Source organism: Triticum dicoccoides, chromosome 3B (assembly GCF_002162155.2).
Source record: "Triticum dicoccoides isolate Atlit2015 ecotype Zavitan chromosome 3B, WEW_v2.0, whole genome shotgun sequence".
NCBI lineage: Eukaryota > Viridiplantae > Streptophyta > Magnoliopsida > Poales > Poaceae > Triticum > Triticum dicoccoides.
The window spans coordinates 62868034-62892197 of NC_041385.1; the positions used below are offsets into that span (position 1 = coordinate 62868034).

The window sequence follows — 24164 nt, forward strand, 5'->3', positions numbered from 1 at the left end:
ATGGTTATTCTATTTTTATGAGTAATATCTTTTATGGTCATGCACCCCTGCTAAGTGGTCTATTTTTGTTGAATCTCGATAGTAGTGATACACATATTCATAGTGTTGAAGCCAAAAGATTGAAGTTTAATAATGATAGTACAACTTATTTGTGGCACTGCCATTTGGGTCATATCGGTGAAAAGCGCATGAAGAAACTCCATGCTGATGGACTTTTGGAATCACTTGATTATGAATCACTTGATTATGAATCACTTGGTGCTTGCGAACCGTGCCTTATGGGCAAAATGACTAAAACTCCGTTCTCCGGAACAATGGAACGAGCTACTGACTTGTTGGAAATAATACATACCGATGTATACGGTCCAATGAGTATTGATGCTCGTGGTGGGTATAGTTATTTTCTTATCTTCACAAATGATTTGAGCAGATATGATTATATCTACTTAATGAAGCATAAGTCTGAAACATTTGAAAAGTTCAAAGAATTTCAGAGTGAAGTGGAAAATCATCGTAACAAGAAAATAAACATTCTACGATCTGATCATGGAGGAGAATATTTGAGTTACGAGTTTGGTCTTCATTTGAAACAACATGGGATAGTTTCACAATTAACGCCACCTGGAACACCACAGTGAAATGGTGTGTCCGAATGTCACAACCGTACTTTATTGGGTATGGTGCGATCTATGATGTCCCTTACTGATTTACCGCTATCATTTTGGGGTTATGCTTTATAGACGGTTGCATTCACTTTAAATAGGGCACCATCAAAATCCGTTGAGACGACGCCTTATGAACTGTGGTTTGGCAAGAAACCAAAGTTGTCGTTTCTTAAAGTTTGGGGCTGCGATGCTTATGTGAAAAAGCTTCAACCTAATAAGCTCGAACCCAAATCGGAGAAGTGTGTCTTCACAGGATACCCAAAGGAAACTGTTGGGTACACCTTCTATCACAGATCCGAAGGCAAAATCTTTGTTGCTAAGAATGGAAGCTTTCTAGAGAAGGAGTTTCTCTCGAAAGAAGTGAGTGGGAGAAAAGTAGAACTCGATGAGGTAATTGTACCTTATCCCTTATTGGAAAGTAGTTCATCACAGAAATCAGTTCCCGTGATTCCTAGACCAATTAGTGAGCAAGCTAATGATGATGATCATGAAGCTTCAGATCAAGTTACTACCGAACCTCGTAGGTATTCCAGAGTAAGATCCACACCAGAGTGGTACGGTAATCCTGTTCTGGAAGTCATCTTACTAGACCATGATGAACCTACAAACTATGAGGAAGCAATGATGAGCCCAGATTCTTCGAAATGGCTTGAGGCCATGAAATCTGAGATGGGATCCATGTATGAGAACAAAGTCTGGACTTTGGTGGACTTGCCTGATGATCGGCAAGCCATACAAAACAAATGGATCTTTAAGAAGAAGACTGACGCAAACGGTAATGTTACTGTTTACAAAGCTTGACTTGCTGCGAAAGGTTTTCTTCAAGTTCAAGAAGTTGACTACGATGAGACTTTCTCACCCGTAGTGATGCTTAAGTCTGTCCGAATGATGTTAGCAATTGCTGCATTTTATGATTGTTAAATTTGGCAAATGGATGTCAAAATTGCATTCCTGAATGGGTTTCTGGAAGAAGAGTTGTATATGATGCAACCAGAAAGTTTTGTCGATCCAAAGGGTGCTAACAAAGTGGGCAAGCTCCAGCGATCCATTTATGGACTGGTCCAAGCCTCTCGGAGTTGGCATAAACACTTTGATAGTGTGATCAAAGCATAAGGTTTTATATAGTCTTTTGGAGAAGCCTATATTTACAAGAAAGTTAGTGGGAGCTCTGTAGCATTTCTAATCTTATATGTAGATAACATATTGTTGATTGGAAATGACATAGAATTTCTGGATAGCATAAAGGGATACCTGAATAAGAGTTTTTCTATGAAAGACCTCGGATAAGCTGCTTACATATTGGGCATCAAGATCTATAGAGATAGATCAAGACGCTTAATTGGACTTTCACAAAGCACGTACCTTGATAAAGTTTTGAAGAAGATCAAAATGGATCAGTCAAATAAAGGGTTCTTGCCTGTGTTACAAGGTGTGAAGTTGAGTCAGACTCAATGCCCAACCACTGCAGAAGATAGAGAGAAAATGAAAGTCATTCCATGTGCTTCAGCCATATGTTCTATCGTGTATGCAATGCTGTGTACCAGACCTGATGTATGTCTTGCTATAAGCATAGCAGGGAGATACCAAAATAATCCCGGAGTGGAGCATTGGACAGCGGTCAAGAAAATCCTAAAGTACCTGAAAAGGACTAAGGATATATTTCTCGTTTATGGAGGTGAAAAAGAGCTTGTCGTAAATGGTTACGTCGATGCAAGCTTTGACACTGATCCGGATGACTCTAAGTCACAAACCGGGAACATATTTTTATTAGATGGAGGAGCTATTAGTTGGTGCAGTTCCAAGCAAAGCATCGTGACGGGATCTACGTGTGAAGTGGAGTACATTGCTGCTTCGGAAGCAGCAAATAAAGGAGTTTGCATGAAGGAGTTCATATTCGATCTAGGTGTCATACCTAGTGCATCGGGTCCAATGAAAATCTTTTGTGAGAATACTGGTGCAATTGCCTTGGCAAAGGAATCCAGATTTCACAAGAGAACCAAGCACATCAAAAGACGCTTCAATTACATATGTCATCAAGTGTCGGAGGGGGACATAGAGATTTGCAAGATGCACAAGTACCTGAATGTTGCAGACCCGTTGATAAGCCTCTTCCACGAGCAAAACATGATCAACACCAAAGCTCAATGGGTGTTAGAATCATTACTATGTAATCTAGATTATTGACTCTAGTGCAAGTGGGAGACTGAAGGAAATATGCCCTAGAGGCAATAATAAAGTTATTATTTATTTCCTTAATTCATGATAAATGTTTATTATTCATGCTATAATTGTATTAGCCGAAAACTTAGTACATGTGTGAATACATAGACAAAACATATAGTCCCTAGTATGCCTCTACTTGACTAGCTCGTTAATCAAAGATGGTTATGTTTTCTAACCATACACACGTGTTGTCATTTGATGAACGGGGTCACATCATTAGGAGAATGATGTGATGAACATGACCCATCTGTTAGCTTAGCATTATGATCGTGTCAGTTTCATTGCTACTGCTTTCTTCATGACGTATACAAGTTCCTAAGACTATGAGATTATGCAACTCCCGAATATCGTAGGAACACTTTGTGTGCTACCAAATGTCACAACATAAATGTGTGATTATAAAGGTGCTCTACAGGTGTCTCTGAAGGTGTTTATTGGGTTGGCATAGATCGAGATTAGGATTTGTCACTCCGTGTTTCGGAGAGGTATCTCTGGGCCCTCCAGGTAATGCTCATCACTATAAGCCTTGCAAGCATTGTGACTAATGAGTTAGTTGCAGGATGAAGTATTACGGAACGAGTAAACAGACTTGCCGGTAACGAGATTGAACTAGGTATGATGATATCGACGATCGAATCTTGGGCAAGTAACATACCGACGACAAAGGGAACAACATATGTTGTTATGCCGTTTGACCGATAAAGATCTTCGTAGAATATGTAGGATCCAATATGAGCATCCAGGTTCCGCTATTGGTTATTGATTGAAGATATGTGTCGGTCATGTATACATAGTTCTCGGACCCGTAGGGTCCACACGCTTAACGTTCGATGACGATTTATATTATGAGTTATGTGATTTGATAACGGAAGTTTTGTCAGAGTCCCGGATGAGATCACGGACATGATGGGAAGTCTCAAAATGGTCGAGACACAAAGATTCATATATTGGAAGGTTCCATTTGTACATCAGAATGGTTCCGAGTGGTTCAGGCATTTTTCCGGAGTACCGGGAGGTTACTGGAACCTCTCGGGAGAAGTAATGGGCCTATTGGGCCTTATTGGAGGAAATGAGAGAGTCCACAAGGGAGGGGCGCGCCCTCCCCTTACCCAAACCGAATTGGACTAGGGGAAGGGGCCGGCCCCCCTCTTTCCTTCTCGCTCTCTCTCCCTTCCCTTTCCCACCGATGGAAGAAAGGAAAAGGGGGGGCCGAATCCTACTTGGACTAGGAGTCCAAGTAGGACTCCCCCTGCCGCACCCAACCTGGCCAGCCTCCTCTCTCCCTTCCTCCTTTATATACATGGCCAGGGGGCACCCCGTAGAGACAAGTTGATCAAGTTGATCTTTTAGCCGTGTGCGGTGCCCCCCTCCACAGATTTCCACCTCAGTCATATCATCGTAGTGGTTAGGCGAAGCCCTGCGCCGGTAACTTCATCATCACCGTCAACACGCTGTCATGCTGATGAAACTCACCCTCGAGCTCAGCTGGATCTAGAGTCCGTGGGATGTCACTGAGCTGAACGTGTGAAGATCGCGGAGATGCCGTACCTTTAGTGCTAGGATCAGTCGGATCGTGAAGACGTACGACTACATCAACCGCGTTCTCATAACGCTTCCGCTTTCGGTCTACGAGGGTACGTAGACAACACTCTCCCCTCTTGTTGCTATTCATCACCTAGATAGATCTTGTGTGATCGTTGGAAATTTTTTGAAATTACCGCGTTCCCCAACATTAATGATCGTTGCCTTTCCCACGTCCACCTTCTGGCCATTGATGTCGTAGAGTAGGGTGCACGGGGTATCGTCGGCCTACGAAGACATGTCTGCGATGTCAAATATCTGAAATGCAACTAAAACGGAAGACTATAGACATGGTGGTGAAAAGGGTATGACGCGTAATTATTGTGAGGGCATCGAGCTTAGCCATAGATGAAGCCCCGCCGAGCATGCCAGAGAGGGAGGTCGGGCTGACATGAACAGGAGCGGGACCTTTTGCAGTTGCTTCAGCAGGTGCTAGTGGTGTGATGGTCACTGAATTGCTCCCGACATAACTGGGAAGGGGAAAGTCCTCTGGCCCTTTATTTAGATTGCTCTTCGACCAATCGATAATTGACGGAATCAAGCTAGTGATAATTGCAGATTGGAAGTTTGTCGTGATGTCAGCCATCGCTTCATTGACCGTTGTATTGACTACCCTGAGAAACTCTTGTTTGGTCTCAGCTTTGGTCTTATTGACCGCAATCGTAACCTTCTCGTCGAGGGTCTGCCGAGTAAGCAACCATCTCTTCCTTCTTTCCTCTGGCTGCTCGTCGTAGCACATCTTCCATGAGGCGCCATCTCCGACGCAATGCACACGTCGATAGGATGGTAGTTTGTCCACCGGGATATTTTTCAGTATGTTCAGGGCCTGGTTAAAATGGGTGTCCCACTTGGGCCTCGCCGACGACTGTGATGACTCATCACTTTCGACTACCTTTTGGTGCTGCTCTTTCTGCAAAAGGAACATGGATGGTTTACTAATGTGACAAAACTTGTAGTCGAATTGATTGGAAACTAATATGATAATGTGGTAATATAACTATTACCAGAAGTCTCATGAACTCCCTCATGTTCGGGTCCCTGTAAAAGATCTTTTTGACGCGGTCCCACTTGTACCGGGCCCTGATCCAGTCACGCTCCATCGGGTCGGTCAACTCTACCAAGGGGTCTGGGATTCCATGACTTTCACGTTCGACATCCTCCTTGGCCCATACGTGCCTCTTCCCCTCGTAACCACGGCTTCCAAAGCGGTGGGGAGGCATGTTCTTGGCCTGGAGCGCCTTCATTTTCTCCGACCTTGCCTTGACTTCTTCTTTAGCGCAAGTCTCCTTGAATTTTTCAAAGTCCTCTTCCTTTATTGACGGATTGTCAGCATGAATCTTGGACCACGGTTCATTCTTTGCAATCACGCTTCATATGTAGTATCTTCTTCAACTTCTCGTCGTTGATGTTCACGGTTTCCCTGAGGATGCATCCTAGTTGATTTCCCCAGCACGAGCGCGCTTCCTCTGGCGTTGTTATCTCTAATTTCTTGGGGTGCATCTCCGTGACCATAATTTGTCTGATACCGAGCTCATTTGGTCTTCGTGTCCTCTTCTACTTCGGTGCTTTACCGGCTACGATAGAATCGTTGCCGGTCTCGGGGTGGTGTCGGTGCCAGTGCTGGTGTCGTGTCAGCGTCGGTGTCGGGGTTGGGGCCACTGCCGCCACCCTGCACCCGCAACAGGCGTTCGTCCAGGTAATCGAAATAACGATTTGCTGCCTCGACGGGGTCTTCTTCGAGGCGATCAGAACCCCCGACTTCTGCGTGGCTAGACATGTTTCCTATTCAACAATTGTAAATAAAAGATATAATGAAGAGAAAAAGGGGCCTATATTTGGTCGGAATGTTGATTCATTCCCCTTCCGCAAATCCCGACCACTCCATATGTCCTAGTTTCCAGCACAGATCACGGAAATTTTCGGCATGGCCTTTGCTAAAAAGTGGACATATGGAGCGCCTGAAATTTTCCAGAACGGAAATGAATCAACATTTCGGCAAAACATAGGCCACTCGGATATGCTTCGACATTCAACCAACATTGCAAAATCATATAACATCAATGACATATATCATTTGCAAAATATATCATTCAAGCAAGTACATAGAGTGAAATGACCTCACTAAACATTGCAAAATAGTGGTCTTTCCAAAAACCAAAATGACCTCACTAAACCTTTTGTATTATATATACCTACAAAAATTCATAAATGCTCTCTCTCTCTCTCTCTCTCTCTGCTACTGCCCTTACCAACTAAATTGCCCTATAAACTAATTTGCCACTGTTTTTTTCTAAATGCTCTCTCTCTCTCTCTGCTACTATCATAAACTAATTTGCTACTATTTTTTCCTAAATGATCTCTCTCTCTCTCTCTCTCTCTCTCTCTGCTAATTTTCCTAGCTAAATGCCCTAGCTAATTTTCCTAGCTAAATGCCCTAGCTAAAAATGCCCTAGCTAATTTTCCTAGCTAAATGCCATAGCTAATTTTCCCTACCTAACTACTCTCTATTAACTCAAAATTTTACCAATTTTGTTTAAAGCAGCAACAACATCACCTAATTATTGCGGTAAAAGAAATTTCTATAACTTTTGACATATGAACCCTAGAACCCTAGAAATTTTCTTTGCTAATAAATATTTTCTCCTAATAAACATTCCTAAATTGAACCCTAAAAATGATTCCTACTGCCTACCTAATTGAACCCTAAATTGAAAACCTAGTTTCATTTCTAAAAAAAAGAAAACCTAATTGACAAAGAGAGGGCGAGGTGGGGGCAGGGGGTCGGCCAGTGCCTGAAGGGGTCGGAGCGGCGGTGGTGCGGACGAGGAGCAGGTCGGAGTGGCGCCAGCACGGACGAGGAGCAGGTCGAAGCAGCGGCGGCACGGACGAGAAGTCCGAAGCGGCGGTGGCATGGTTGAGGAGGAGGTCGGAGCGGCGGCGCCGCAGACAAGGAGGAGGTCGGAGCGGCGTGCAGAGGCTCGGATCAGCGTCGAGGTCCAGGTTGAGGGGTGACGGCCGGCGAGCAGGGGCGACGGTGGCGCGCGATAGCAGAGAGGAGGGGGAGAGGTGGGAGAGTGGGGGGAATGGGACTTGGCAAAAAATTTGAGCCCGCGCGGTGGTTAACTCAAAATAGCAGTAGCACTGGATTAGGACTTAGCGCTATAGCTAAGTTGTGCACCATCGTCATTAGCACGTCTCTCATATAGAAATACTCTCCTTTGCTGGCATCCCATGTCCATGCCGATGTTTTCCATAACCTGTCTAGCTCCTCTTTCGGAAGCCCCATATATAGGTTAATGTTATTTCTCGGTTGTTTAGGCCGTTGAATCAGCATGCTCATGTGTATGTACTTTGTCTTCATGCACTTCCATGGGGGGAGGTTGTACATCCATACAAAGATGGGCCATGTGTTGTGGTTGGTGTTCTGGTATCCAAACGGATTCATGCCATCGGTACTCACACGAAGCACGGCGTTCCTTGGATCTTCTGTAGCAAATCCATATACGGTGTTGAATGCTTTCCACTAGCTAGCATTTGCAAGGTGTCTCAGCTTCGGATCATCTCCATCATCGGGCTTCTTCCTCTCCGTGTGCCAGCACATGATCTTTGCTTCCTTAGGATCTACGAACTACCGCTTTTGACGGGGAGTGATCGAAAAGTACCATACAACTTTCTGTGGAGCTTTCTTTCCTGCCTTCTTGTATTGATAAGCATTGCACACTGGACAACTAATTTTTTCCGCGTGCTCCCCCCGATAAATGATGCAATGGTTGATGCATGCGTGGTACCTAATGTGCGGAAAATCAAAAGGGCAAACGATTTTCTTGGCCTCCTCGACACTAGTAGGACAAAGGTTCCCCGCAGGAAGAACTTTATTATGTAGATACTTCAAATGGTCATCGAGGCTTTTGTCTGTCCCTTTGTTTTTGGCCTTCGTCTTTAGAAGTTCGAGCGTTAAACTCAAGCGGTCGCCTCGGGATCGCAATCGTTATACAATGGAGTCTTTGAGTTTACTTCAAGTTGTGTCATCATGGCCTCCTCTCTAGAAGAAGCTCTCCCACTAGTCATACTCTTGTGCAGGAGGTCTCGAACATGAGGGTCCTGCATGACTGCACTTAGTAGCGTCGAAGACTGCGGCGTGACCGCCGCCTCTTCTCTGCCATGTTCGGACTCTTCTTCACCATGTCCGGAGTCTTCTCCGCCGCCATCATTTTTGGACTCTTCCCCGCACCATGTCCGGCGCCGTCGTCTTCGTGTCGATCGGTCATCTCTTCGTCTAGGCCCATGTCATTATTCCCTGCCATGTGAACATCCTTATCATCATCTTCACTTATCCACCGAGTATAGCCATCCATGAAACCATTCATCAGCAGGTGCGCCTTCAAATTGCCACGATCAAAAGGGTCCAAAAAGACTCCTTCTTTGCATCTTGTACAGGGACATCTAATCCTAGTCCGATTATTTGCATACCTGTCCATCACCGCGGATAGCAAGTATCGCACCACCTTCCATCCACTCACCTTCATGACCGACTACACGGTATAACAAGCAAAAGGGTTATAAACAAAATGCATGCATGCATCAAAGTCATATAAAAATTTGACATGACCTTGCTAAAAATAGGACATATCGAGTTTGCACGAAATTCACCGAAACGGCAATAAATCGACATTCCGGCAAAACATAAGCAACTCGGGGGCATGTCACTCGCACAAATCTCTCCATATCCCAAACACACATATTCCCATTTCTTGAAATGCACAACTTTTTACTCACCTATCTCCCGAGAAAGACCGAGCATGGTTAGATGAGGCCTTTTGCTACCTATAGGGATCGAAAGTGTGGATGGCTAAATAGCTAGCTATATCTAGTTGTTGGGGAGGAGAGATGACACTAGCTAACTAATGGAGAGGGAGAGAGATGAGCTAGCTAGATCTATATCTATGGAATGGAGGGAGAGCCAAATAAATGAGGTAGCTAGATAGAGATGCCAAGGCCATTTATGAAGAGGAGTTGTGGTGGAGGGGGGCATTAATGGGGAGAGAAGAGAGGTAGGAGGAAGAGAGAAGAAGGGCAACAATGGTGAGGGGAGAGGGCAAAGGAGGGGGGAGAGGGCAAAGGGGGGAGGAGGGGGAGAGGGGGTGAAAAGGTGGCACCAGCCACGCCTGTCAGTGGCGCTTTTTTCTAGAATGCACTGTCGCTATGGTACTCAGTAGTAGCGCTTTCCAAAAGTGCTACTATTATGTGGGGCCCATTAGCAGTAGCGGTGCTGTAAAATAAAGCGCTACTGCTAAAGTCTTAGTAGTAGCATTTTTTTCTGGACAGCGCTGCTAATACAGCTAGCGTTGGTGTGCTCATTGGGTCCCACTTAATAGTAGCGCTTTTTGCGTTTCCAGCGCTACTACTAAAGCATTACTTGTAGCGCTGCCACGAACCAGCGCTACTGCTATTAGCAGCAACGCGTACTATTTTCCAGAGCTACTACTGATGTCCTACCTATAAGCATTTCCCTAGTAGGAAAAGGAGAGGTACAAATCTCTTGGCAATTCATTTCATGTGGATACAGTTACTCACCACTTGTCTGTGCTGAGGAACATGTTTCTGGAGAGGTACAAATCTCTTGGCAATTCATTTTAAATGGATACAGTTACTTACCACTTGTCTGTGCTGAGGAACATGTTTATTGATGATATAAAAGTACTGTCCTTATTCACTGGTATTGGAGGAGGAGAGGTAGCGCTACACAAGCTTGGAATCCACATGAGGACAGTGCTTTTTGTAGAGATATCTGAAGTGAATAAGAGGATTTTGAGAAGTTGGTGGAAGCAGACTCAGACAGGCGAGTTGATTCAGATTCCAGACGTGAAGACTCTAACTGATGATAAAATCAAGTCATTTATTGAAAGAATTGGCGGCTCTGACTTGATGATTGGGGGCAGCCCATGCAACAATCTCGCCGGCAGAAATCGGTTCCACCGTGACGGTCTAAAGGGCGAGCACTCTTCTCTATTCTACCAGTACCCCAGAATCTTGAACACCGTCAAGTCGGTGATGGCGAGGATGTAGCATTTAGCTATGAGTTCCGCTTCGGTACATCCCCCTCACAAAACGTATGTATGGGCAATATAGTCATTTCACATATCGTACATAGTTTTGTATGTACCTATTTATGTATGGCGGGCGTCGGGCGGTCTAAAGGGCGAGCACTCTTCTCTATTCTACCAGTACCCCAGAATCTTGAACACCGTCAAGTCGGTGATGGCGAGGATGTAGCATTTAGCTATGAGTTCCGCTTCGGTACACCCCCCTCACAAAACGTATGTATGGGCAATATAGTCGTTTCACATATCGTACATAGTTTTGTATGTACCTATTTATGTATGGCGGGCGTCGGGCGTCAATACAGTGTTATTTGCACATTATTTTTTTCTAATCTTCTAGAATAACGGCTGCACTATGTGGGGATCGAACCTACAACTTCTCCTTCAATACTCAAGGCACTAACCACTAGAATAGCTTAACAGTCGTACTAAGGTACTTGTTTCCTTCTTCTTATTGAACGATAACGCTAATAAAAAAGGATGCATCTCCAATCTGATTTTTTTAGTTTGTCCATTTTTCTTCGGGGATTTTTCATTCTCCATTTTATTTTCTTTTTTCTTATTTCTTTCTATTTTTGTTTCCTTTTCTTAATTTGCAAACCTTTTAAAATGAAAAACAATATAGATCACCTGGAGGATCGCAGCTCCACTTCCACCACCTTCTCTACACGTCACGTGCCTCATGGCCAGGAACACTAGGTTTTTACAACTGGCCCGTTGTTGCGATGTCTCTCGTCGCAACAACGTCTGTTGCAGGATCTGGATCCTTGAGAGAAGTCGTCTCTTGTGTTTCTCCCAATCTCTCGTCGTTGCCTCTCCGCACGGCTCCAACTACCTCGAGCTCCATCGAGTCCCCGTCTCCCTGTGTTACTCTGACTGCAGCCACCGGGTGTTCGGGTTGGCCAGAAGGCTCCCTGTGAGAGCATGTTATTTTTCTTGACATCCTTCAAATGGCCCAATTTTTTCCCACCAGTTTCTATGACAACTTCAAGGCACCATGCAAAGTTGTTTGAGTTTTCAATAATTCTTGCATTTTCTAGAGTTTACCCGATGAAAAAAGTCGATAAATAGCCGAACGTGACGCAACTTGTATACTGTGTCAGAATTTGTTCAAACCAGACATGGATGCCTACCATGGGCATGCCTAGCTAATGAAAAAGTTGAGGTTATTTCATGGATATCCAAAAATAGACCATGTTCAATGAAGGATTTCGGGTAGGCTAGAAGGGTCCGTTTGAGAGCGTATTTATTTCAACGAAAGATTTCGAGTAGGCAAGAAGGGTCCTTTTGCAAAGTTGGGTCATTTGAAGGATGTCAAAAATAGACCATTCACAATGAAGGGTGTTTGGTTAGGGCGAGAAGGGACCTTTTGAAAGCACATTCTTTTTCGACATCCGTTAAATGGCCCCAAATTTTTGACATCAACTTATATTAAAAATTCAAGGCATCCTGCCAAATTGTTTGGATTTTTGACAAGTTTTGCATTTTTTGGAGTTCTCTCGTGAAAAAGGGACGATAATGGCCGGACGTGCCGCAATGTGCAAACAGTGTCGAGAATCGTTCAAACCTGGCATGGATGCCTCATATATCCATGTCAGACTGCTGCAAGAAGTCGGGGTCTTTTATCCATGTCAAAAAAATAACAGTTGAGAGGAGTGTGCTAAACTAGGCCAGACGGGTGCGCATCCTTGCGCATTTAGTTTTTTCTAATTATAAAGTTCAAAAGGGAGAAAATGAATCAACGAAAAAAGAAAATAAAAAATACTAGAAAATAAAAAATACATTTAGGCCTTGCTTTAACTAGGCGATGACATCGCTCCCGCCGGGTGCCTTTTGGGCCGACCCAAGCATTCGCGGACTTAAAAAAACTTTATCAGTTTTGAAAGGAAATGTTGACGATTTGAAACAAAATTGCTGCCTTTGACAAATGTTCGTAAAAGTTAAAAAGAATTTGTATATTTGGAAAAAAGTTCATGGATTTGAAAACAAAGATTGTAAACTTAAGAAAATATTCACAAATTTTAAAAGTTCATGGATTTTAGGAAAGGTTCACAATTTAAAAATAGTTCATGAATTTTAATAAAGAAAAGATAAAAAAATAGAAGGAAAATACGACAATTAATAACCCAAAAAATAAAACCACAAATTTTAAAAACGGGTCATGTTTTGAAAGATGTTCGGAAATTGTTCATGTTTTGAAATTTTGCTCAAATTTCAAAATATGTTTTCTCAACTTTGTTCATAAACTCAATAACTATTGACTTTTTTTTCAATTAAGGTTTCTTATTTGTTCAGAAAATATTTCTGATATGTGAACACTGTTATGTTTTATTAAAGGTTTTGCGCTATAAGGTACAACAAACAATTGTAGGGCGAAGTGGTTAGCAGCGCCTGGCATCAAGTGTGAGGTCTTGGGTTCAATTCCTCATGAGCTCTTTTTTTTTGAGTAATCTCAGCCATTGATGTGTTCAGGTGGGGTGTACCGAAGCAGACATGATCATCTTTGTCCGAACACTACTAGGGAAAACCCTAGCAGTAGCGCTGGTTTTGTGCTCACTAGTAGCGCGGGTAGGCGCGCTACTAATAAGACGCTACAGCTATTGCTTAGCAGTAACGCGTGCCCGCCCACGCTACTGCTAGGACAAATAGCTGCAGCGTTTGTTCAGTACCACGCTACTGCTAAGGTAACTACTTGCAGCGTGTTTTCTGTCCATCGCTACTAGTACTTTTTTATTTTATTTTTTATTTTTAGTGTATTTATGCGCCATCGTACAAATATTGGTACAATACCAGTTATGAGGTTTACATCATTATGTCCATAACCGTGTGTCAAATGAAGGTGGATTAGGTTCAAGTGGAGGCAATATGTGGTGCATGTCAAAAGTATACTACTAATCCAAACTTGATCTAGTTTGGACTAGTAATACTTTCGATGTGCACCACATGTTGCCTCCACTTGAATCTCATCCGCCAGCACAAGCTATTTAATCATCATCATAGTCATTACCACCAACAGTATTTATTTAATCACCACTAACACTAGCTAATAATAATCATCATAGTCATTACCACCAACACTAGCTATTTTATCATCATATTAATATAGTGTAGCACATCATCATCCTCAAACTCATTTCTAGCTAGCTAATCACTCATGCTGCTCTCTCTTAGGTAAAATAACATAAAACATGTATAGCTCTCCTCCTTGATCAAGCTGGAGCATGCAGATGAACTTGTCTCCTAATCGTGGGTAGCACATTTGTTTGCTGCCCCTTAGTACTTCTCTGCGCTCCCCCATCACATATTTGATCCAGTCTTGCACTATTAAGCATCCGTTGCTAATTTTGAATGCACTAAAGTAATCTGTAGGATATCTTGGTCGTAAGCTGCTAATACTCATGGTACCTTTAGTCTTGATCCCATAAGGCACAACATTCATCGGGAGTCCCTGTTGAAGAACATCGTATGGTAACATACTTAGCAATGAAGTTTAGTTTCAAAAATAATGTATGGAAAAGATGCACTGATGACAAATAGTAAAAATCTTACCATCCTTCCTAAATAGATGTGACCGTAGTTCATTACGAACACTATTGGTCGCACATTTTCAGTACTAACATTTCTAAATGCAGGAAGAAAATTTGTCATGACAGTATCAAGATCCTCAAGCCATGAAACATAATGACTGAGCTCCTCGCAGTTGAGTTCAGCCCCAGGACAGTATACGGTCCTGTCTACCAAGCGCTGGACATGTTTGCTTGCACCAAAATAAGCTGACAATACAAATTAGTTGTTAACTATTTTTGAATAAACAATATCAAAGACATAAATATGGTTGAGAAACTTCATAATGGTATAACTGGAGGCGTCTGCACATCGACCCAGATGTCGGTATTACCTTCAATATCATCTTCCGGACGAATATCAAAGGTGATAACCATATCAGGCTCAAATGAATAAGTCTTGCATAGTGCTCGCCATGTTTTGCATCCAAAATAGGTGTAGTCGTCTGAATTGTACAATTTTGCATGGAAAATATAACCATGCTTGGTCTTCAAGTAAACTTTCTTTTCCTCCATACTATGACTGAAACATATCTTATCCAATACAAAAACTCTTGCATGGCAGGGGATACGCTAGTAGAATAGTAAAAAAATATAAGTTGAAGCAAATGAAGCAGATGTCATGCTTAATTACGAAAAAAGACTTGTCGTTGTGACTTACTGTATCCACTTCGAAGTTCTTGTCCAGCTTGATGCTGAAGCGCCTATCATTATCTAGGAAGATTCCGTCGCACAGGTCGCGCTCGTCTTCGCAGTATTTGCAAATACCGAAATCCTTTTCGTCGTCAGACATTTCCTATGTTCATAGTTAAAACATTAATTGAAAATTGATCGAAGACAACTACCAAGATACTCAACACACAAATTCGGGGCACTCGATATTTCCTACATATTCTGGCACAAGTCATGCCAAAATTCACGGGAAAATCCGGCATGACCTTTGCTAAAATAGGACATATCGAGCGCCTGAAATTTGCCGGAACGAAAATGAATCAACACTCCGGCAAAACATAGGCCACTCGGAGGTGTAACCTGCAAACATGACCGGCCACTTGGATATTGAGCAACACAAGATATACATTTCAAAATATCTTATAGGACTCAAATTGGCATGCATTCAATAAGCAAAAGTAAATCATCTCATACGTCCGTACATCGTCGAATATTATCACTAATACATCACAAATAGTGTCATACATATAACATCACTAATACAACTAAAACCCTAGCACACGACGGGTATCGGCGCGGGCGGTTGACACCCACAGAGAAGGAACCATCACGGGATCATAGCTCCAGTGAGATCCCCGAAGAACCTGCCAGGTATTGAAGAACGGCCTGTGCTCCAACGCAAACAAGTAGCGGCGGACGTGCGTGTCCTCCTCACTGACATGGTGACGCACCACCTCTGCGGAGTCCTCGAGCCTCTGGATCGTCACTGGCCCACGCGACCGCCACCAAAGAAGGTTCGGGTCAACGACAGGCTGGCTCCTCACCAACCTACGCCCCCCGGTAGGTAGCGCCTCCCAGTACCACCCCGGCGGAGCCCAGTCCCGGACATGGCCGATCTGGTCAAGCAGGTGTCGTCCTCCGCCGACTCGACGACGAGGATGCGGGATAGGAATCGTCCACGTCGAGGCGGGAAAAATTGCTTTAACTAAAAAATAGAAACAAGTTCTTACTAACTAGTTCTATTAATTCAACTAGTTCTTACTAAAACTAAACTTACTATAAATAAAAATATTCTAGTACCTAATTAGTACCTAGTTCTTAATATGGAACTAAAATAAACTTACTATAAATAAAAATAAACTTAATATGCAACTAAAATATAAAGAAACCCTAGGCAGAGGTAGGGGAGAGGAAGGAGCGGGCGTGCTCACCTCGGGTGCCTGCGACGAGGGAGGGGCAGGGCGGCGTCGAGGTCGGGGTCGGGGCTCGGGCGCGCGGCGGATGGCGGCCGGCGTCGAGGTCGGGGTCGGGGCGGCGTCTGGGGCGGCGTTGAGGTCGGAGGCGGGGGCGGCGTTGAATCTAGGGTCGGGGCGGCGTAGAGGGCGCGGAGAGCGCGCGGCGGCCGACGGGCGACGGCGGCGGCGAGAGTGGAGAGAGTTGGATTTGGGGGAAGTGGCTGCGTGGGGAAGGACGAACCCCGTGGTTAAGTCAGAAGTAGCAGTAGCGCGTTCCAGGAAAAGCGTTGCTGCTATCTTAGCTACAGCGCGTTCTCTGATACACGCTACTGCTACTCCTTTCTCTTTTTTTCCCTTTTTCATTTAGTTTTCTTCACATTTTATTTGTTTCCTTTCACCTTATTCTATTTCTTTCATTTTCAATTACCTTTCCATTTTATTTCCATTTAATTTTATAACCTTTAGCAGCAGCGAGTTTATATTAAAACGCGCTGCTACAAACAACGTAGCGGTAGCGCGGTTTGCCATAGATCGCTACTACTATGTGTAGACTATCGGCTAAGCCGTGGGAATTTTAGTAGTAACGTGTGTACAGCAAGACGCGCTACTGCTAGATCTTTATCTGCAGCGCGGTTTCCTCGGGCGCGCTACTGCTAATTAACACCAACGTGCTTTTTTGACTCACACTACTGCTAAAGTTTTGTGTATAAGGTTTTCCCTAGTAGTGGAAGAAAGTCTACCATTGGTCCTTTTAACTCTTGTCGGAGTTTAATTTCCATCGCCAACTCTGATAAGTGTTGTTACTGAATCAACAAAGCGTGTGGTTTGATTGTTATTGATGACTGAGTATTTTTATGATACTTATGGCTGCGTCATAAATTTGACCTTTTGAAGTAGGATGTTTCAACATATCGCATTTTGATGTGAGTTCTGAACTTACACTTGGAAGATTTGGCATCTGGCCTTACATATTTGTTCTTTTGAAGTTCCTGTTGGCTGAAAAAGAGGTAAAATCATGAAGACGTGGCTTGCTGGCTACTCCAGATTGCTTTACTGTTTGCTAGTGAGTTCCGATCTATTGTTGCTACTCCCTCCGTCCGGAAAAGTTTGTCCCTCAAATGGATGTATTTAGCATCATGTTAGTGCTAGATATATCCATTTGAGGAACAAGTTTGGGACAAACTTTTTCAGACGGAGGGAGTATATAGTACAGTACTTGAACACCGACAATGATTCGTATCGTTGCATAGTACTCCCCCTATTCTTGTTTTTTTCAGAAACTAGATGACCCGGTTGCGCCATTGGCGCAAGAAGCCAGTTAGAAGCGATGTTAGTAGTGAGTGAGAAAGTGATATTAGTAATCCATAAGGAAAGATAAACCAATGTGGAGATAGCATAAGGGCATTATAAACATAAGTCTAGTACACAAGGCATATAGGTGACACTGATGGTTTACGATGATGTCCTCATAGGCGGACGCGCTTTGCCTTGTGCCTGAAGGTGAAGGCATACATCGTTCATTGGGAAGCTGAGATAGCATCATATACAACATTTGCAAATACTTCTGCAATATAGATTCCAAATTCATACATAGCTGACATAGGGTTTATAATGCCTGGACTTATTAGAGTGTAGTGTATCATCATATAGAATGTAGCATGCGATAAAACCAAAGTATTAGCCAACAATAAAAGAAGGTGCTTAATTAGTTCATTACATTTAGGTAAAACTGCTTCTATGAGGCGCAGGACTAAAGCATTTAGTTAAAACACCAAGAAGTGCCAAGAAGGATTAGCGCAGGACTTCAGTCATTTATGTGGGTTAGCATAGTATACTACTGCACATGTAGTAAAAACACCAAGAAGCACCAGGAATCTTCTGGACCAACAACAGAAACAACCAAAAAAGCACTCACTTTTCAGTTCATTGGGATAAATTTATATTTATCTGAATGACACAGAAATCAACCTCTTTATCTATCATCACAAGGTCAGTATGCTTGATAGGCCCATTATGAGTCGCCCCACAGTAGTGACACAGATGAGACAGAGGACGCACATATTGTTGTAGACATTGGCAAGACAGGAACCAACAAAATGGTGCTTGCCATCTGCAGGGAGAAAGCAATACCAAAAAGGTTAGGGAAAAAATATAGAATGATAAAACAAAGAAGAGACGCACCCACTCATTATAAAAGTGGCATACCCAAAAAATCGTGAAGCAAAAAAGGCCACCAAGAAAGCATATTGTTGTAGACATTGGCAATATAGGAACCAACAAAATGCAATAGACTAAAACCAAACTTTATACAACAGGGAATGATTTACAATAACCAAAAGATTTTGACAACAAGCAGTAAACATATAGTAGATATTAACACCCGTGACATAGGGCCAGCATAAAAAAAGAGCATCGGTGTAGAACAGACATATAATCAGTGTAGTCGGCAAAAGATAGGGGAAAGAGAAATTGAAGAACCCAGAAAGAGCATTCATATATGAGGCCCTAAGCTGTATGAACCAAAAGACTATTGACATGAGCTAGGAAATAAATGGCAGTTGGCACCACACATATTGGCTGACCTCATGAAACAGCTAGAACAGACTGGCCAGCCATAGCTAACAGGGTAAATAGAATAATGTACATATTGTAAAAGACACCACCAGCATGGATTCTAAGAAATGAATTGGAAGATCTCAAGAAACACAATGTTCCTGGTCTGAGAATCAGTAGTACCATCTTCATTTTCAATCAGGATTTTCAAAGCCTTTTTTGAGGTCACACGCGACACTGCTACATAGAGCTGGCCACGCGTGAACACAGGTGCATTAAAGTATAGACCAACACTGCATAACACAATGTTCAGTACGTTCAGACAACAACTTATGTCCAAAGGAAGTGGTGAGTGTAACCAAATAATCAGTTTCAGTAGGCTTTCATAAACCTCTCCCCGTATGTAATAATAACACTAACCTTAGGTACATCATCGTCGCGAGCTAGATCTTCAGTTGAGGTATATCTTCAGTGACAGTAATACAGACACAACGTGCAGGAAAATCCGTGAAGCAACAGAAGAATTACCCAACTGTTTTTACCATAAACATAAAAGGAATCATGGCATTAGTAAGCAAAGGGAAATTAGTGCGTTGCCTAATAAACAGCAAAATAATGTAGCAAACCAAAAAGGGACCTGCCACCAATTGGTAAAAGTTTCTCCGCCTAATTTTAAAAAGTGTATGCAACAGATTTGTAGCTATCCCAAGATGCCTAAAACATATGCAACAGATACGTAGCTATCCCAAGATGAAAGACAACAAAAAATGGCAGAAATACCTGCTTGTTGAACAATAAAAGCACATTTATACCATACTTTATGTGTGTCACATATAATCACCACATAACACAACAACTACTATTAATGCAATTAACAAGCACCAACCATTGGTTCTTTCTAACCAGATCAAGTTAATTGCATGTGAGAATAGCACATCAGTTCTGAAAGTAGGATCTTCTGTGTAAAGAGAAAACACTAAATGAACTAAGGATTCATAAATTGATTGAAGAGAAATAACATTAAAAGAAGCAAGAACTTGTCAATTGATTGACGGAAAGACAATCAACTGAAATGTAGCAGACATACGAATAAAATGCATTTTGTAGCCTAAATTACAGATATTAATATGCCATCTCCCCAAGAACTATCTGAAGAGGGACAAATAAGCACACCCCTGCTAATATATAATTTAGAAGGTGTAAGTATTATGAAATAATTAATTTCAGTAGGCCTTCATAAACCTCTCCCCACCAAACCGTCCCTCTATGTGTACGGAGTAACTGCCACTTAATACGTGTGTCAACCATGGCTGTAGGCACAATATTCATAATGAGCAGCTACAACTACTACTTGCTGCACACATTTCGCCCAAAGCACTAACCTGAACATGTACTGCCGAAAACAGGGGACACACATGTTTGCCCAATCAACAAACAGAAAGCAAATCACCAGGGTAAACATAAGCAAACAAGAACATACTGCAAGAAGCAATCAAGCGTGGAAATGAGAGCACATCTAACCTTGCTGGCTAATGACACAGACTTGCTGGCTAACAACACAGACGACGAACAACCTGAACAGGAAGGGAAACAAGCAAACAAGAACCTTTCCGCTCACAAGCATTTGATTGGAGATTAGCAAGAAACACCATATCTCAACAACAACAACAAAAGAAAGAACAACAGTTAGCAAACCCACTTGTCTAAGCAGTGTATCGTAGATAGCCATGAGGCCACTCTGGACGACGGCAGCGTAGGCCTTCCCATCCAGGTCGAACTGTGGGTTCTGTAGATCAGCGAAACTGCAAGCAAGGAGAATTATCAATACACAAGAAGTGACGATAACCAGAGGAAATGACCGTCAGTAAACTGCTGTGTCTCTGCAACCTGTTGTTGATGAGCTTTCGGTACATGAGCCTCTGCCTCCGGACGCCGACGGCGCCGGAGGTGACCAGAATCACCTCATACCCCTAGAAATTAAGCTCACCTGAAACAGTTACACATATTTACTGATTAGCAACTGTTAGAATGATTTTTTTACAGGGTTAGAAAGCTCCTTGGTCAGAAAATTCAGTTACCTGCTCGCAGAGGGCTCCATGGCCAGTCGACCATTCTGCCCGGTGACAACAGCGGTGCTGACCTAGATGCACGAGAAACTGATTAGATGAACCCGCTGAACAAAACACCGATTTTCTTAGCGAATAAGCAAATTATTTACTTGATTTTTTGTACTTTGCAAGACAATCAAAATGCTGAAATCTGAGATGGGCTCTAGGCCCATATTGCAATTTCTGAAAAATCTCTAAGGGCCCATGTGGGTTATATGGCACTAGGTGTGGTGGGAAGTTTAGTCCCACCCCGAAAGTGGAAGGAGAGTTGGAGTGGTTTATAAGGCTTTCTCTTCTACATGCTATTGGAGCTTGAGAAGAGAAGAGGCCCTCGCGCACTCCTCCTCCGCCGCCCGCCTCGCCACGCCACGCCTCGCCACGACGCGCCGCGGGTTGCAGGATTGAGCCGAGTCGAGCTCACACCTACGCGCTTATTTTTGCCAGTCACTAACGGAGAGTTTTCTGACAGCTGGGCCACGATCTGAGACGTCGGATCGTGGGCTGTCACGGACTCGGACGTGGGTCGAGCCCACGTCTCTCCACGCGGCTGCGTCTATAAGTATGCGGTGTCTCCTAACCCTAGCCGCCACGAACAGATCACATCTGCTCACGCGCACGCCCACCGTCGTTCCTTTGCTGCTGCTGCCGCCAGTGACTCCATCCCGTCCGCCACGTACACGGTCGACGGGAGAGCAGGTCTCCGAAACCACGCCCTTCTGGTTCCTGTACGGGGTGAGGGGCGAATAGGTTTTTTGGGCAGCGATTACGCGACTGCTCGCTTCCGATCGTCTACTTCCTCTACGTCCGCGTCGCCTTCGTCATCATCATGTTCACCGACGCCGACCGTGCCGCCGCCGAGAAAGCTGAAGGGTATAACTCGTTTATCCCGCTCCTGATTATTTTCATATTAGCAGTACTAGCAGTATGTGTAGATTTGTCTACTGTTTGCTTAGTACGTGCATGTTTAGATCAGAGTCAGTACGTCATCAACTTAGTCAATGCCATGCTAGTGATTTACTCATGGATTAATTTAATCGAGAAATTGCCTATTTACTCAACACAAAATTGGCTAACAAGTTGTAAAGTAACTTTAGAAATCTTTTGATGCCTAAACATATGAAGTAATTCCTCCTCTCCTCTTCACCTCCATTTTTTCACTCAGGCACATGTTTGTCATGAACCTCTAGGCTGAGTGACTATCGGCGATTCGCATCACCGTCACTCTCTATGCCTACATTGTTATCGTTGAGACGGATACAACCGGGCGACAAGAAGAGGACAGCCAACCCTAGATTGCCCAAGTTTTGCTCAGATACCTCGGCGAGATGTTCACAACGGCAAAGGACGACTCTGTAGCTGCAGGCGAGACAAGTGGAGCCCTGCATAAGCAGAGCAAGGCGCTGGACGAACTCACCGACATGCCAAGGATTCCTCACCATCATCACGCTGGCCTCATCGCTAATCCCCCACGCCCTAATTGATTCCTAAATCCAGATGAAACAGATAGCTTCACTGAATAGGAACTTATGATCTTTTGATTATTACACCGAGATGTGCGTTTAAATGAGTGATCTTGTCAGCCTTCTACTGAGTTAGTTTTGGCGGCAATTTTGCTTTTAAATACAAGAACGAGATCATGTCCTTTATGGTTATGAGTGAAGTTAGAATATTGACCTAATTACCCTTTGAACAAGTCCATAATACTCCCTCTTTTTTTACTTAGTTCACGTATTAGCTTTGGTCAAAGTCAAACTTTGCAAACTTTGACAAAGTTAATAAACAAAAAAATTAGCATATACTCCCTCTGTTTCAAAATAGATGACCCAACTTTGTACTAACTTTGTACTAAAATTAGTATAAAGTTGAGTCATCTATTTTGAAACGGAGGGAGTACAATAACAAATCAATACCATTAGATTCGTTGTTGAATATAGTTTCATATCATGTACATTTGTTATGATAATGTTTGTATTGCTTTCTATAAACTTGATCAAACTTTATGAAATTTGACTTCGGTCAACTCTAATATACAGAGTAAATAAAAACAAAGGGAGTACTCTAGAAATCAACGGTTAGACGAGGCTTGTACTCCTCTCCAATAGGCAGTATAAGGTACTATAAAAGAAATCTCAATTTTCCCCTAAAAAATCTCAATTTTTTTACCGTGTGTTTTTTATTTTCTACTCGGCTTACACACCTTATAAGTACGACAAATCACACGTCGACGTGTGACTTTATTTTAGTAAAAACCGCACTATTATTATGAGTTATGGGACGGAGGGAGTATAATAAAACATAAAAATCCAGCGTGCGAGATGTTTCGATCACTCTTACTGCTACTACTTTACTAGGTGGACCAAGTGACGTCCACCCTGACCTTGCCGTCGGCGCCGGCGATCTCCGCGGTGTCGGTCCCGGCCAGGCGTGGGGCGAAGACCACGGAGCCACGCGCGATTTCGTGGTCGGGGCTCTGCCACGACGCGCTGGCGTCCAGCAGCTCGGCGGAGACCTGAAGCTCCGAGTGCGAGCACAGCGGCGCGGAGACGAGCACCGCCGTCGTCTGCAGCGGTATGGGCGCGTCTCTGGGCACGCGGGCCAGCTGGCCTTTCGCCCTGTGGAACAGGCTGTGCTCCTCCACCCAGCGTTCGCCCGAAGTCGCTCTGGTTTTCGCGGTCACGGAGCCGTAGACGTGGACGACGGGAGTCGAGCCGCCGTCGCAGTCGTCGTCGACATAATGTTCACGTGTCGTGTCCACCACCACCACCTCCACGGCGGCGGCCACCACAACGGCGCCACGCGGGCGCGCGTTACAGGGTGAGGGTGGCGTCGTCGTTCTCCTCCGCGTACTGACAAGCGCCCATGAGGTCGACGTCGCCAATGGCCAAGCGGTCGGCGCATCTAGGACGGCGCACCCAGGCGAGGTCAGCCTTGCTGCCCCCAGGACGGCGCACCGTATGATTCTGAACGCGGTAGTCCAGCGGCAAGCCGCCCAAGCCATCCTCGGGCTGCCTTGCCTTGCCGGGGTACGACTACGTCTTCAACTTGGCCGTGGACGTTGCAGCCTAGCTAGGATGACAAGAGACAAAGTCGATCGTCCACTGATAGGTAGACACACACAAAAATCTAGTGCGTGTATGTATCGGTGTATGTAGAGCACAAACTGACAGGGAAAACTTACTCTAGCTTCGTATGTGAGCTGCGGGCGACGGAATCGACCCGGTCGAGATGCACTGCTTCCCATATACCGTCCCGTCGCTCTCATGTTTTCGTCTCCTTTATCCTGAACAAAAAGGAAAGAAAATGCAGTGCCGACGACGATGATCCCGGTCCCCGGCCGCTGAACTCTGTGGCTACGGCTGCATGGTGAAAGAGGATAGACGTGCTTTAAGATCTGTGCTAACACGTGGCGTCCTCTATGTATGATGTGTCTAACTTGATGAGAAAAATAGATCAGGTCTTCTAG

At 43.9% G+C, this 24164-nt stretch overlaps 1 protein-coding gene across 2 annotated transcripts; it reads right to left on the reverse strand.

Moving 5' to 3' along the window:
• Positions 1 to 17568: 17568 nt before the first annotated feature.
• LOC119274708 lies at positions 17569 to 24106 on the reverse strand. 2 transcript variants are annotated; one of them, XM_037555432.1, is made up of 7 exons: positions 23079 to 24106; positions 20672 to 20733; positions 20481 to 20580; positions 20293 to 20395; positions 20115 to 20167; positions 19014 to 19551; positions 17569 to 18150 (listed from the first exon to the last, which is right to left on the reverse strand). In XM_037555432.1, exons 1-3 carry the CDS (start codon positions 23697 to 23699, stop codon positions 20577 to 20579), a joined length of 687 nt encoding a protein of 228 aa, XP_037411329.1. In that variant the 5' UTR covers positions 23700 to 24106; the 3' UTR covers positions 17569 to 18150; positions 19014 to 19551; positions 20115 to 20167; positions 20293 to 20395; positions 20481 to 20576. The 2 variants fall into 2 exon arrangements, with proteins under 2 accessions (XP_037411329.1, XP_037411328.1); XM_037555431.1 differs by having other exon boundaries at positions 19014 to 19125; positions 20115 to 20395.
• Between the last annotated feature and the right edge of the window lie 58 nt (positions 24107 to 24164).